This window comes from Acanthaster planci, linkage group LG19 (genome assembly GCF_054643075.1).
Source record: "Acanthaster planci isolate LZ-2023a linkage group LG19, COTS_SCS, whole genome shotgun sequence".
Lineage (NCBI taxonomy): Eukaryota > Metazoa > Echinodermata > Asteroidea > Valvatida > Acanthasteridae > Acanthaster > Acanthaster planci.
Window position 1 is genome coordinate 11361159 of NC_141795.1, and position 16050 is coordinate 11377208.

General features: G+C 42.2%; 2 protein-coding genes and 1 long non-coding RNA gene across 7 annotated transcripts in view; 2 read left to right on the forward strand and 1 right to left on the reverse strand.

The window, feature by feature from the left end:
* Positions 1-16050, forward strand: part of LOC110988145 (broad substrate specificity ATP-binding cassette transporter ABCG2-like) — an 81787-nt gene that overhangs the window by 51871 nt on the left and 13866 nt on the right. For all 5 annotated transcript variants that reach the window (XM_087129697.1, XM_087129698.1, XM_087129696.1 and 2 more), the window contains exon 10: positions 15834-15899. In XM_087129697.1, the coding sequence (XP_086985823.1) occupies positions 15834-15899 (66 nt within the window). The remainder of the gene's footprint in view (positions 1-15833; positions 15900-16050) is intronic.
* Positions 2345-5143, forward strand: LOC147796037 (uncharacterized). Its single transcript, XR_015423343.1, has 2 exons — positions 2345-3575; positions 4134-5143. It is a non-coding gene; the product is annotated as an uncharacterized LOC147796037 (long non-coding RNA).
* LOC147796038 (uncharacterized) lies at positions 8118-10389 on the reverse strand. The gene is made up of 3 exons (XM_087129960.1): positions 10129-10389; positions 9686-9825; positions 8118-9213 (listed from the first exon to the last, which is right to left on the reverse strand). The coding sequence occupies exons 1-3, from the start codon at positions 10387-10389 to the stop codon at positions 9045-9047; spliced, it is 570 nt and encodes a 189-aa protein (XP_086986086.1). The 3' UTR covers positions 8118-9044.

Below are 16050 nucleotides of genomic sequence, written 5' to 3' on the forward strand. Positions count from 1 at the left end.
CAGTAACTCCTTTTCCTCATATTTTTGAATTTAAATTCCTTTGGATTAATTATCTATAATTGTCACAAAAATTCCTACCAATAGACCAACTCCAACGATGCTAACTTTTCTCATTGAATCGAATTCAGATGAGCCAATTCTAATAAAAGTGGCACATATCTGTATTTCCTTTGCAATGCACAATTTTGTGTTAGTTAAACAATTTTTGTACCCATTTTTCCTGTGACTCCATTCCAGTATTAAAAAAAATGGACATGTTGTTATGACTCATAAGCATCTAATGTATAATGATTTTTGTGATGTATTACCATTTAAATGAAATACAACAATGCGTACACTTTAGGCATGCATAGCACACGCAGCCACGGACGACAGCACGAACTTGAAGAATGCTCTTATTCTTCGGAAACTCATAGAATTTGAATCCCAGTTCTTTTGCAAATTTATGGTTTCATCCACCAATGACCCACAATTTCAGCATTATTGTAAATTATGATGAAAGGACCACAAATTCTCGATAGGGCACTGTAGATGCGGCACAAAGATCAATCTCCGGTATACGGTGCACGCACATGTAGCTCCATGTTTATACATGGACGCTCGTAGGGGAACCAGTCGTGCCATGATACCAGTTTCAATGTTTTCTCCAGTATTACATCATACAAATTTCATTTCTCAACAGCACCGTCAGCTGTTAGATTGTGGAAATTTCTCATAAAACTCAAAGACACCATTCAGAAGTTTCGGCAAAATTACAAAAAATACAGACCCAAAACAGACTTGATTTGGTAATGAATATATGACTTAGTCTTCTGCTTTCAACCTACCCCAAACAGTCGCTAAATATGCAAATTCCTTTGCATCTGATTCAATTCACTAAAATTTCTGATCTACTGTTGTGCGCCCTCTAGTCCCATGATGCATAGCGGAATGGCCGTCATGTTCATCCTTCTTTTCCTAAGCGTGATTCTAAACGGACGTGTCTTTTTGACTTCTTCGAGTTTATCAAGTTTCTGTTTCGCTTCTACACCTTTGTGATATTCTGATCAAACTGTAACGTATTGTAATGAACGTACATTCAATATTTCAGAGTTGATGTGTGTATTTTTTTGTTTTGGTGGTATGGTTTCTCTTCTCATGTGTGTACATTTTATAGATTGTTGACTCTACACTATTATACTACCAAGCACACAGGGTCAACGGGGTGACCCTGGGATTGTTGGGGGTTCCGTGAGACAGAGGTCCAATACTGCAGTCCCCCTTTTTCCTTGGTATATATAGGGTCATCGGGGTGACCCGGGGTTTGTTGGGGTTCACAACGAAGTGCGAGCATTCGGAATTCCATGACCCGCTTTCCCCTATAGACCGACAGGAGTCGGTCTGCGGAGGATCGAGTGGCATCTTGCTAATCTTGTGACTCCGTGGCAAATGTCTGCTTCAATGGTCTTAGCTGCAGTGCGTGCGATATCCAAGGGCTCAGTTCCCCAATGTAACACCAAAGCATCGCAATCGATGATAGTGCAAATTTCCTCCACCAGCTAGGTCTGGGCGCAAAACTTCTGCGTTCCAGTTCCCAAGCATTCCGAACATGTGATGCCGGCCGACAACAAGCTCTTGTCAACACCTACCATGGGCAACACCCGACATCAGCATGGCTCACAAGACTATGCGCCGGAGTGGGCCCACACTGCCAGTGCTATGTACACCGGTCGCATCACCCCCGGTGCCATTGTCTTCAGACACCCTTTCAACCGGGGCACCCAGCCGTGACAAAGACACTGACTCTCCATGGGACAATGTAATGCTGTTATGTAACTAAGGCCTAGTGCATAAATGCAGTTTTATTAGGCCAAAAAAATACGTGATGTAGTTGTGCTGTGCATGCCTATCAAAAATTGTGTCGGTAGGATGGAACATTATGTTTATTTGAGGGCAATTTTGTGCTGATTGAATCAGTGGGGGCGACAGCCTCCAAAAATATCTCAAAAAGTGATTAACACCTGTCTTAATTTATGTAGAAAATTTTGAACAATTCACACAATCACGACGGCAATCACTACAGCAAACTGGCCAACAATGTCCTTGTATCGCGCAGTAAGCATGCATGATGCATCACCAGCGGGCGATAAACCTTGTGCCATGAGCAGAACAACCTCAAATTACACTCATGAATTGTATACATAAATAAATATGAGACCAAGTTCTGTGAATTAAATTAGAGAAAACCTCTTGCAACATAACATCGATGTCTTTCTGGCCTGCAGCCTTCTGCATTCGTGACATGTACGGCCGATGAAGAGTTTTTATGTACAATACATTCAGTACATGTACATGTACAGACTGCCCAGTGGGCACACGACGCGTGAAAGACGTCTTTTTGCGGTCGTTATGTGGTCGTGTGTCGTAAAGTGGTCGTGACAAAAAAACGACGTCTTAAAGACGTCTTTTATCCTCGGCTAGAAACATTGCTTCAGCAACCATGACCACAAAAAAACATGACGTCTTTAAGACGTCGTTTTGCAGTCGTTATCAAATCATCGGTACTACACATACAGTGAAAGGAGAAAAAGACGTCTTAACGACGTCTTTTTTCTCTATTTGAATTGTTTTCTTCAACAAGCAATACATGAAACACACGACGTCATTTTACAGTCGTTATTAAATCGTCAACATACAGCAGAAAAAGATTTAGATAACCTTATGAAGATTTTGCACGGTGACTTTTAGTTTGTCTCGGATTTTGCCGGTTCTCACTCGATTTCACCGCGGTCGTTATCAAATCGTCAACATACAGCAGAAAAAGAAAAAGATTAAGATAACCTTATGAAGATTTTGCATGGTGACTTTTAGTTTGTCTCGGATTTTGCCGGTTCCCACTCGGTTTCACCGCGGAAGGTCAAGTCCCTCCAGAACAATGGCATACAGTGTATTGCGAAATCCCGCCTGTGGCCGCAGATGACTGTTCTGTTTGATTGTTCTCATCTATTCGTCAAGAGGGATGTGTGAAATAGCAGTAGTGCGAATGTCCATTTACAGGAAAATTTTAACACAAGAGGAACTGCGAGTGTGGTTTAGTACACATGCTTGTGATTTATGATTATTTGCAGTGGAACTGACCCTCAACCCCCTCGCCTGATTTAAAATAACATGACATTAAAATACCCCTACATTTAGAATGGATGAGGCTATTTTCTTTCATTGCCTGCATGCTCGCAAGCAACGACTGGCTTCAAGCGTGTGCACCGCGTTACTATAGTGGCTCTGGCTTAGTCTTAGCTGGTTCCAGCCTTCCGAGGAGACTCTGAGCATGCCGACTGGAACCAGCGATGGCAAAGACTGAGGTCATGTCCAAAAGTCAAAACGGGCTTCCAGAACTACGGTTAGGTCTATTGACTTTGGCGTCTACACGTATTTCTAATGGAATAAAGATCTTCAGGTCAGGGAACCAGACTACTTCATAATTTAGTCCGTGCTTTGAATTAAGAGAGCTCGAGTACATGTACATGTTCTTGTATCGCTGCAAGCAGCTTGTCCGATTAAAGAAGAGCAAGACAGGTTAGGCCCTTCCTTAAAAGGTAAGTGCTTATAAAATGTAGTTCTGTTACGTATGGGCATTGTTGGTGAAGCAGAGGTCAGGCTTAAACGCAATAATTTTAATCCTCAACAGCCAACCAGGTTGGCCACGGTTGTTTCCTACCTCCATGGGTGGACTACAGACAGTTTTTATTCGTAGTCGTACGTAGACTCGCAGTCGTAGTGCAGTAAGGAGCATCTGGGCTAGCCATAGTGCCCATACTTCAGCGTCATCAAATATGGCAAATACTATCAGCGTCAATAAATCTAATTTACCCTTTTAAGATTAAACGTTATACCGTTGTATTGGTGAGACTAAATTGTGAAAATGTAACGGCAGTACATGTATGTGATGCAATGTACAATATTGGCCACTCGATGTAGACATGTTAGAGACAGTTGGTGGCAGAAAAATTCTTTTTCATTCTCAATCACAATGAACATGCGCACTTAAGCTCAGACGTGGTGTAAACAGTGGTAGAGGACCGGTTTATTTGCTGCCACCAAAGTCTTTATAGTTTTAACAAAAATGAATTGTCTTATTTGTCTAACATTTGCAGAAAGTGTTGCATCACACTGCACAACAGTGTCTGCAGTAAGACATCGAATAGCGAAGTACCTCAAGCTTAGTATTCCTACCAGAGACAAACCAAGAGCCCTGAGTAATTCAGCAGGCATGCCCACCGGATAACTGTGCGACCAGTCTAGTGCATCAGATGGCCTGTTTCCTGGCTGTTTCATATATTTCAGTGATATTTAATTTATGAGCATAAAGCCTATTTTTGTATTGGGTCTTATTTGAAAACTTTAAACCTTTTGTTGTTCAAGTAAAATATGTTCATTGTTTCCTCGGGTTTATTTCCTCAGGTTGAAGCAATGAAGGCTGTTTAAAGTACGGTAATAACAAAATTACACGTCTGATCGGTTTTTTTTTGGGGGGGGGCATGGGTAAAATCTTTTGCGGCATTAAAACACGTACAGTAATTTAAATTGTAACTGACTAGATCATCCTGTTCCAGGATAGTCTGTTTTCTAAAAATTTGACAAACCACTGCATGAGACAAAATTTTCTCCAAAAGGTGTTCAATATTTCCATTTTTTTTAATTCTAAGCCAACTCGATTTGAATTGTCTTATTAGTACAAGCCTACATCTTTTCATCAACTGATGTCTGTTTTTCTCGCTCTCATAAATGCCATTACATGTACATCTAAAACGTATTTTACTAAGTCTTGCCTTGTTGGAAATGTTTTGCCAAATATTCAGTTACATGGCTTGTACTACATGTACATGTACTGTATGATTAATGTTTCTCATTCTTGCCTTGTCCGTAAAAGTAAAACCTTTTAACTGCTTTTATCCAGGAAGTGTAAACACAAGTGTACCTTGTTTCATCGTCACGTTGATCGTGCTGGGTGTAATTGTAATGGTCCGTCCAAAGCCATTGAATTTACCAGAAATATTATTGGTACATAATATTTGTGTAGACCATCATTTTCAGCAAAGTGTGCTAAGAGGTTATTATAATGTGAAGAATGAGAGTTAAATAAAAAATTATGTTTAGTTGTAAACAGTCGCTTTAGTCAAAATTTATTTTATAGCCAGGCAGCGTGTTAAGGCATGTGAACTTCTTTTTATCATAAAAGAGTAAAAAAAAATTGAATCGTCCAATGCAGATGTCTTTTTTCCTTGATATTTGATGGATAAAAGACGTCTTAATGCTGACGTCTTTTACTGCTCAATAGCTGACGTCTTTTATTAGTCGCAATGTTGACGTCTTTTATTAGTCGCAATGTTGACGTCTTTTATCAGTCGCAATGTTGACGTCTTTTATTAGTCGCAATGTTGACGTCTTTTATTAGTCTCAATGTTGACGTCTTTTACTAGTCGCGATGTTGACGTCTTTTACTCGTCATAACGCTGACGTCTTTTTCTAGTCAGATCACTGACGTCGTTTACTGGTCAGGATGCTGACGTCTTTTGGCTTTGCATATACGACTCAAAAAAGACATTAATAAGACGTCAATATTAGACGTCTTTAAGACGTCATAACGACGTCTCGTGCCCACTGGGTGGTACTGCTTGCTACATTTGCATGACGCATTCTTTTGCATGGGTGCGGTGCAGCGGGAACTAGAGCACCTTCGTTTAATGCATAGAGTTTCGCACACGTTTTCACTACTGTGACAGCGAAACACGAATGTTGACGATGTGCAAAGTATTGGATAAAAAGTGATGGCTCTATCCCATTCAGAGACACTCGCTCTTATAGATTGAATCCAAACGAATAAACTTTAGGTGCTTTTGAAAAAACTCATGTTTATTCGAGGGTGTGTCACTGAGTGATTTATTTCTATGTGGAGACTATAGGGGAGCCTCGGGAGGGTAGAAATAATAAGAATTAAACTTGTGTAGACTGAAACCATGTTTATCCAAGCGGTGGGTTTGATTTAGGTTTTACCTGAGAAATTAGCGGGAATGCATTTTCATCCCTTCGGGGACTAATCAGCTGCTTGATTCAAAATATGAATTGGAATGTGTACAGGTATGGTTTAGTGAGTGGAATGGCACTCACTTGACGGAAAAGTGATTGCGTTTCTCTGGGCATGATATTCATGCACAATTAGTTTGAATGGGTTTGTTCATTCAAAAGTAAAATGAGGATATCTAAAGCGTAGTCAGGTTCCTCAGGTGTGGAGGAGTGATAGTCTTCCGCATGGCTGAGTTTGGCTGTGATAGTGTTCTTCTTGATATTTTTGACTACATTGTAGGCAACTATTAAAAGGAGGTTTGGGGAAAACTTCCTTTAATATTGGGTTGCCAGAGATGAGCTGCCAGTGTTTAAGAAGAGCTCTTTTGATATCTTTGTATTTCACATGGGGATTGTGCATAGTGGGGAAGACGAGTGGAAGTTCTTTTTTGTTCTTCACTTTTCAGTTGTTGTGAATCATGGATTCCTGTTGCCGGAAATTAATGGACTGCATCGACCTTTGAATCTCGGCTTGATTGTAGCCTCGTTGCAAAAGTTTTTCTGCAAAACTTTGTTTTTTTGTAGAAAATCTTTCCCATTATTTGTTTTTCTGGCTTATCTCAGGATTTCTCCTTTGACGAAGCCGTGGAATACGTGTTGTGGATGGGATGAAGTTCTGTCCAGGTATTTGAACGTTTCCGTTGGTTTCCTGAATACTTTCGTATCCAGGGTACCGTTAGAGAGGAAATGTGGACCTTAGAAAATTGTAATGTCTAAATAGGTAATGGAAGTTTGGGATGCCTCAAAAGTGAATTTGAGGGTAGGGTGCAGTTGATTCAGGTGGTGAACGAATTGGGTGAAGGAATCAAGTTATCCATTGTAGATGATGAGAATGTTGTCTCTGAATCAAGCCCAGAATAGGATTTTGTCCATGGGGGCTAAGATTTCCGACTCAAATTCATGTAAAACTATGTCGCAAATTTCTGGGCTGGCTACTGATCCCATTGCACATCCGATTTTCTGTCTGAAGAATTTACATCCAAACTGAAAGTAGTTGCAACCTAGAACAAGTTCTAAGAGAGTGTGGATGTAGTTGGATGGGGATCATGGCGTAGCTGAAGTTGTAGGTTTTGCATACCGATTCAATGGCTTGCGCCTGGTGAATGTTGGTGTACATAGAGACAACAGTGATGCTTGCCAGGAGTGAGTTTTGGGGAAATTTTTCCTTTTCTAGTTTCCGTAATATGTCTGTTGTGTCACAGACATATGTGGATTGGGCGGATACTATAGGAAGGAGGAAATAGTCCACATACTCAGAGATCTTGGCTGTTGGACTTGTGCAACCACTGATGATAGGTCTGCCGACAAAGGGTTCACCCGGTGGGGTTGTTTTATGCATTTTCGGAAGAAAATACATGGTAGGGCAGTTAATGTATTGCTCAAGTGGGTGGAGGCATCAACCCCAATTTTCACAGAACTTCCAGTTGACCGCTCATGCGTCGAGATGTTTAAAAGTTCTCGTTGGTGCCAAACAATGGCGTCCAGAGCTTCGACTTATTTCCAGTTTGCTAGGGAGGACTTTGACAACTTCCTCTCTGTCCCTGAGATTCCAACTGAGGCTAAAGATAAACTTTCCTCCAATGCTCACAAGCCTACAGGAAAGTCTCCATTTTAAGACAAGGACAAGTGTTTTGTTGAGTCTACTCTTCCTTAATTTGACAAAGCCTCATGACATGGTCTTCGCTGCACCATGTTTATGGCACTCCTCTCTGAGTATTTGGCCCGAGCGTGTGACGAAGATTCACCAGTTACTCCCGACTTGGCAGCTGTCGCACTTCGAGTACTTGATGATAACGTCAACTCTGTCTTCGAGCAGTTCGTTTGGATGTCCATTTTAGCCACTTCTGCAGGCAGATCCAACACCTTAGATGCCATGAACGTTCCCCATGAGGGAGTCAAGTAAAAACTTCAAGTACTTCCCCTTTATGGCAAAGACCTTTTTGTGGGAAAGTTCATGGAGATGATGGAGTCAGAAGTTATGCGCATTGACACAACACAAACTTAGTTTCCGTGAACCTCAGCCAGCAGCTCCACCTCACCAATCTCATCCTGATGACCACAGGGCCCGACCCTTCAGACCTCCATGTCAGGGCAGTTATGGTTCCTTTTACCCCATTTGTCAACCCAGTTACCAGACAAATTGTGGCTGTCCATCCTCCTCTCGGCCTACCAAACCACCCCAGAGGAGCTTCAAGGGAAGAACTATCAAGTCGCGTTACCCCCGACCTCCTGGGGGTAGACTTTCGTGATATTGCTTTGAGATATTTAAGGAATGCATGTGCAGGTACTGTATTATGATGAACAGTATGATAAAAATGTATACATTGAGAAGGCATACATTCTGAGTTTCATATACCGTAGGATTTTTATACGTCGTAAACAAAAAAAACCTAATTAAGTACAAATTCCCTTTTGCGTTTTTTTCCCATACTTTTAACCAAGACAGGTCTACTCATAAAGCACTGTAATTGGCCCCAGGAGTGGCAACCTTAATTTAAATTTATACTGAATGAGGTACAGTACTGTAATTTACGCTTAACTTTGGAATGCCAGATGATGGCTTCCCTAATTATTTTGTGTGGACCAAAATGTCATGTGAATTAGCTGGTCAAGTTTCTTGGCTATACCTGTATACATAATATGAGAGGTAAAACTGCCTTAAAGTCTCTTCTATGTAAACAAAATACATGCTGGCAAGAAGATGTTTTGGTTTAAAACACTTTAAACCAAAACTTTAGTTTACAAAATGCAAGAAAAAAAATATTGGGAAGGCAATACATGTAGCTGCTTGTTTTTTCTGGCAAATGAAAAAGCAGCGTTTCTTTTTGCATGTGTTGTGCATACTTAGTTGTCAGGATACTGCATTAACTGGTTTAGTAAATTCAGCCGACAGGCATCATATTTATTCGTCTTTTAGGAAACCATTAAGAAGAGGAACATTTTTAGTCCTGCTCAGCCTGAGTAGGGGCAGCAGCAGCTGTGACAGGGGCACGGTTCTGTCTATTCTTCCGTCCACCGCATTGATCTGCTGCCCCTTCCAGTAATGGACGACCTCCTTTTGGATCTCCAGGTCTATAGCCTTGCTTGTTGTTTTGTTCCTCCGGATCGATTCTGTATGAAACAATGTAAATTAATTTAAGTCCAGTAGATTTACTCAAGCTAAACAACAATGATACAAAACCCTTGCCCTCTTAAGTGTGTTAATTGATAAGCTCTAATTCGAGTTTGAATCCAAGCATGGTTTTCAAAAAAGCTCAACATTTATGGGACCCAAATACCTACCCAAATACCTACAAATACCTACAGCAAATGGGAGGGAAAGGAATCCCCTTCAGAAAATGTGACCCTCTCTCGCTCGATTTGAGAAAAAGAAATTAATACAAATGAAGTTTCAACTTAAATAAAAAATTGGGGGTTGTTGTCAACATTACTAGCTAGGCAAACTGTGAATTTGCACGAGGGAAACCTTAAAAATAACCAGACATCGGACCAAATGACAATTAGTTGATATTTTCAGTGGGCTTAATTCAGTTCAACTATCTCCAAATACATCCACAAACTTATTTTCCAGAATGCTCATCACTTTAAGCTTTTGAATGACTTCTTTCCCCCTTGCCCTGTCCAGTTTAACATTTTGAGCACGTCGTTGTGGAAAGCCCTTCCAATGATGCGGTTTAAGGCCTCATAAGTGGAGAAGCCTCCTGTACTGGACCAGGATGCAATCTAAAATAAAATCCACAAACAGATGAATCATTTTATAAATTCATTCTTGTACAAATTTTGAACTTAACATTCGCCCATAGGCTGAGAAAAAAGTAATGAACTGGTTGGCTTATTTTCATTAATTTATGCAAAAATGAAATGCCAAAGCCAATGTGTAAAATTTTTACTGCAAAGTAAAAAATAGAGATTTTTTGTGTACAATTTATAATGAAACTTTGATACTTGTGGTGCCTCAGTATACTTCAGTTGTCTTCAGGAATATGTAAATTTTCATTGGCATAACAGAGTCATGAATTTCCATACCAGGTGCTTCTCCAAACGCGAGTCTTCCTGAAGAAGCCTCTCCAAGAAATCGATGTCTTGAAGAGACGTCAGGGGAAAGATAAGGCCCTTTGGTAGATAATAGTCTTCTCCATGTTGTCCCGCATCTACATGTAGCTGCAGAGAAATCAGCAAATTGTTTTGCTGGTCCACCTTTCTCTTCAATTCTAGTATTTCTGTTTTAAGCTCCGTCACCAAGGTGCCAGGGAGGTGCTGTGTGGCCACCAGAAATAAAAAACTCATTATGCATGTATACATGAATAATGCCTACACGACTCATGTATTTTGCAATTTTGACAAAGTGACGAAACTCACTACAAAGCAAAAGACAGTATTTGTGCAGCAAGAAAATTTTCTCCTGAATCATGTTAGAATTGTCTCCCGGGGACACTGACATTTGCTCATATTAAATAAAAGAGTTATGCTGACATAACAAGGAGGAATGAGGACACGGTACACAAATCAATTGGATTGATTCTTTTTATCCCAATTCTCTGAGTGCATCATTTTTTTCAGTATTTGTGCTTGTCAAAAGATAGGTTCAATTTCCTTACACGTGTTCACCACTGTTATGTGCTGTACATGAAGAATCCCTCTTCTCAGCTAGTTTAACAACACATTACTTGTGCAGCAGGAATCAACTTATTTGAGCAAATTGGCTTCATACAGTCCCACTTCAAACTGGTTACTGATTCATAACCCCGCCTATGACGATTTCGGACATTAGAAGATACGGAACTTGTGGACGGAATCCTACCTCAGTGTAAGGAAAAAGTGGAAAAAAATTCAAACTCCAAAATCTCGCTATAGCAGCTAACGTTACACATGGACAATTCATGGCCTGATGGACATTAGGCCTATGGTCACAAAGTCAACTGAAATGCCATGATTGTCATGATCGTAATGACATGAATGAAGACCTTGTCAAACAACCTGCATGACCTGGGCGATCAAGGCCTCATGAATTTAGGCCAACTGACAGGACCACACCGACTAGTCACAAGCAAAGCATTCCATGGGGCTCTACACTACAATGAACCATGCCTACTGCATGCAGTTAACGGCCATCATGGCCATGACATGACAAAATTTGTACAAAACACTCATGTCCTTAGGCTACAAAGCACCGAGCCTGAATAATTCTACATGTATACTACACTCATCTCAGTTAATCCAAAATCCTGTGAAGAGCCGGAAAATGGAGCTATAACATTAGTAATATTAAAAAAGTCAGGGAATTTTCAGCATGAAGTGTATCGCGTCGCGCACAGAGGAGGCTTGCAAAATTCAAATGTCTGACAGTAGGCCTATGTACATGTACGTACTGTACATGTACTGTACATGAACGTGCCACGTTGACATGCGAATTGTGCGCTGGGACTGCTGGCTGGCCGATGGGCGTTGTGGATGACTGGTGTGCACGCGTGTATCACATGGGCACCGCGACCTCATGTCGTGATGCATCAAAAATCTCCAACCAAAGTTCCATTCCGTGGCTGGCGCTGCAGGGGTACGGTGATACTGCTAGATCATTCGCATCATGGCAGCATATTATGGTCAGAATTGGAAAACAATTGGCACAATCAGTATCCAAAATCCAAATTGTATACGTCAATAAAAGATTGAAAAAAGAAAAAATAGTTATATACATTTATTTTAAATTTGCCATTAATTTCTTTCGACCGATCCAGCTATTAATTGTTAATTAAACAAAAATTTTATCACAAAACCTTTGTCACTATCGGTCCAACTGTGGTTCAACTTTGGCTACATAACGCGGTTCGTGGGTGTTCTACGATCAGCAAAACCTATGTCTAATACGAGGTGGCTACCATCAGTGGACCTTAAGAAGCTAATGAGCTGCGTGCTAACGCCGCCCAGCCGCTGCTCAGCTGCTGGCGGTCCGACGGTAGCTTGCGCTCTGGGTGTCGGCGGGCGACTTCAACTCTTCGCAGAGTCTTGGGAAAAAGTCACATCAGACAGCCGGTTGCTCATGACCATTTGTTACAGATGCGCCCTCAAATTCTTGAGCTCCCCTCTGTCTGTACCTATCCTCCGTCCGACTCCAGTTCCTACTGACAGAAACAAATGACAGGCACTGGAGTCCAAGATAGACTCTCTCCTTCCGAAACATGCTATCTGCCCGGTTCCCGAATCTCAAACGAACAAGGGCTTCATTTCAACGTTCTTCCTCACTCCAAAGCAGGAACTCAGCAGCTGGTGATCTGTTATCAACCTCAAACCTCTGAACCGCTCTATCCACCCGAGGGAATTCCGCATGGAAACCCTTCGGATGGTCACGCAATCTCTACATGTTGGGCCTCTTCCATAGACTTGAAAAATGCCTACCTTCACATTCCGATTCACCCACGAAGCTACGAATACCTACGCTTCCTATACAACAGGAACCTCTTCGAATTCACAGCTCTCCTCTTCAGCCTCTCCACTTCACTGAGAGTGTCCTCGAGGGTTGCAAAGATCATTGCTGCCCACCTTCAAAGGCGGGACGTCATGCTGTTTCAGTACCTGGACGACTGGCTGATCATCGCCAGATCATTCAACATAACAGAGGTTTTTGCCCGCCTTACTCGCGACATCATGAATCGCCTGGGCTTCATCATCAACCACGAGAAGTCAAATCTCACCCCTGTGCAATACCTGATGTATGTAGCGGCGTCTGTCAACCTTCAACGAGGCATAATCTCACCAACGACCGAACGCATCGACAACCGTCTCGACTGCATGAACGTTTTTTCTACCGAGCAATCTGCTCCGGCCCGCACCTGGCTCCGTCTCCTCGGCTTGATGGCCAGCATGGTGGACCTCATCCCCCTCTGCAGGCTGTACATGCGTCCACTACAATTTCATCTTTTAGCTCTCTACAGGCCAAAATGGGACTCAATCAATCTCCAGGTCCCCATCTCTGACTTTATCAGCCCCCATCTCCAGTGGTGGTTAGTGAAGAGACGCCTCTCTCTCGGAGTTCCCTTCCCCAAGGTGAACCCGGAAATAACTATAACTTCTCATCTGGGCTGGGTAGCCTCCCTACCACCGCTTCACGCATCGGGAACATGGGACCTCCAGCTCCAAGGGAGTCACATCAATGTACTGGAACTTCAGACCGTATTTAATGCACTGAAAACTTTCCACCCATCATAGCATCATAGGTAAACGAGTCCTCATCCACTCGGACAACTCCTATGCCTCCTGATGAGACAAATATTCCTTTGGGCCGTGGATTATGGCATCAACCTCCAGGTGACCCACATTCCTGGTGTTGACAACTCCATAGCAGATCTTCTGGGGAAAGGTACGTCCCACGGAGTGGACTCTGCACATCAGTTTAGTCGAACAGATCTTCACCGAAGTAGAGAAACCGAACAGCGATCTTTTCGCCTCGGCAGAGAACACCCAACTGCCAGTATTCTGCACCAGATTTTACCACCTGCAAGCCTGGGCAACAAACGCTCTTCAAATCAACTGGGAAGGAATGTTGGCCTACGCTTTCCCTCCAATATCCCTAATACCGGCAGTTCTCTCCAAGATCAAATGGGAATGCTGTCATGTCCTTCTCATCGCCCCCTTCTGGCCACGCCAGTCATGGTTCCCGTGTCTGACCAGACTTCTCGTCCGGGTACTGGTGATCCTTCCCGGCAGACCGGATGTGCTACATCAACCAAAATCATCAATGTCTTCAGATTATGACATTTTACTTCGTGGTGTTCAGAGTGAGGTTTTGTTCCGACCGAAATTTCTGTGACATCTATAGCTGACTTCTCCATGCATCTGTTCAAATCAGATCTCCATGTTTCAACTATCTGTAACTACCAGTCAGCCATTGCGGCTATACACGATGGCTTGACTGTGTCAGAAAATACTGCTCTTAAACATCTACTCCGGGAATGTTTCTTGAGAATAATCCCTTCATGGGACTTGTCAGCTGTTCTCCAACTGCTTGCTGGTCCCCCTTTTGAGCCTCTCAGTGACGCATCGTTGATCAACCTATCAGTAAAATTGGCATTCCTACTAGCAGTTTCTACCTCACGTCATGGCAGTGAGATGAAGGCAATGTCCATCACAGATGGCCATATTTCATGGGAACCCCATGGCATTCATCTCATCCAAACGCTGGGGTTTCTCACCAAGAACCAGTGAGGTTCTTTCCTTCCTCCTGACATTTTTGTACCAGACATTGCCAAACACACGGGGACTCCCGACAACAAACCATGGTGCCCAGTGTGACCTTTTAAATGGTACTTAGCCAAAACCAGAAAACTCAGAGGCACAACTTAGCAGCTTTTCATCACTACAATAAAACCTCACCGAGCTGTGACCAGAGATACTATAGCCAGATGGACAGTTTCCGTTATCAAGTTTACCAACCCATATTGGCCAAACTCTGTGGACAATAAAATACTACGCCTCATCAGTGCTCATGATATCCGAGCAGTTACCACATCATGGGCCTACATGTACTTCAGGGGCATACCGATGGAGGAAATATGCAAGGTAGCATGCTGGAAGACCCCATCTCCTTTCACCACATGCTACCTCACCAATGTTCTGCAAAAGGACCCCGCACATGGCAGAGTGGTCCTAACATCAGCCACATCGATGCCAAAGGTTTCTTTATCAAAGTGGTCCACCACTGAAACGACATAACTCCATTATTTGGTGAGTCCGCAATAAAGTTTGGACAATTTCATACTCCTCTGGCGTTCATATTATGTAGTGCGTCCTCGCCGCACCCCCCTCCAAGGGCTCGGTGCTACTCTACATATTTAGTGATTGTTTGGGGTAGGTTGAAAAGAGAAAACTCCTCCCCACAGAAATGGCGTACGACGGTTGATCAGAAGTTTAAGCGAATTCGGAATCAGACGCAAAGGAATTTGCATATTTAGCGACTGTTTGGGGTAGGTATTCAATTAGGTATTAGGATTACACACTAAACACTTTTAAAATCGTTTTGAGTTGGTCTTTAAGGTTTCCATAGTGCTCAAAAGTGTTGCAAGGCTATAATTTCCTGGCTGATTTTAACATCAGTGGGAAGTGATTGTATGTTAATGCACATGTGAACTGTGGTTTGGCTCCTGTACATGTACACTTAGATTTGGGCATGTGGTATTCCCATACTTGTTGGGGCCTGTGTTGTTCAAGGGCCTGGTGTTGCACCATAACTGATGTGCCTGGTGTGCCTATTATTTACTAACTCTTCTGACAACTGGTATGCCCAAATCCAGTATCTGGATAAATAAAACTTCATTAAGGCAGTGGCATAAAACTCGATAATTTACTTTCTGGCTGTTTTACTTTGAGTCTAATTCTAGGGAAGGCGTGGAAGGCCAGTGTTACATGTATGTGGTTTTGGAGTAGATACCAACACTACCGTCCTCAGTTATAGGCACTTATTAGCCTTACATTTCTGTGGCCCCAGAAATCAGTCATGATATTTGCAAACACTGTGGAATTTGTACCCCAGTTTAATGGTTAAAACGTGAAATATGTTCAGAAAGATATTAGCGTTACACTGATACCCAGATACAAAGTGTTAGAGTTGAACAATCTGATTTCATTGAATTGAACTTGGCATTTAGTGAATTATTGCCATGCTCAGTCATCTCGTTGGAGTTCATCACTCTGATGCAGTAATTAAACATCTTCATTCATATAAACAATTTCTGCTGCAGCTGTACTTCGTGTCCAAGCGGACAGTTTTGAACCTTCTGAGGAATCCCATGCAAACATACATACAGGTAAGAAGGAAGGATGACATGTACAATACATGTACAATGCATTCAGATTCTGAATTCAGTTGCAGCCATATGAACCTTGAAGTATACATTGATGTAAGCTGCTCTCTGTTGTCATTTAAAAATTGGAAGTGACCCATCTTTGATTCTTCAA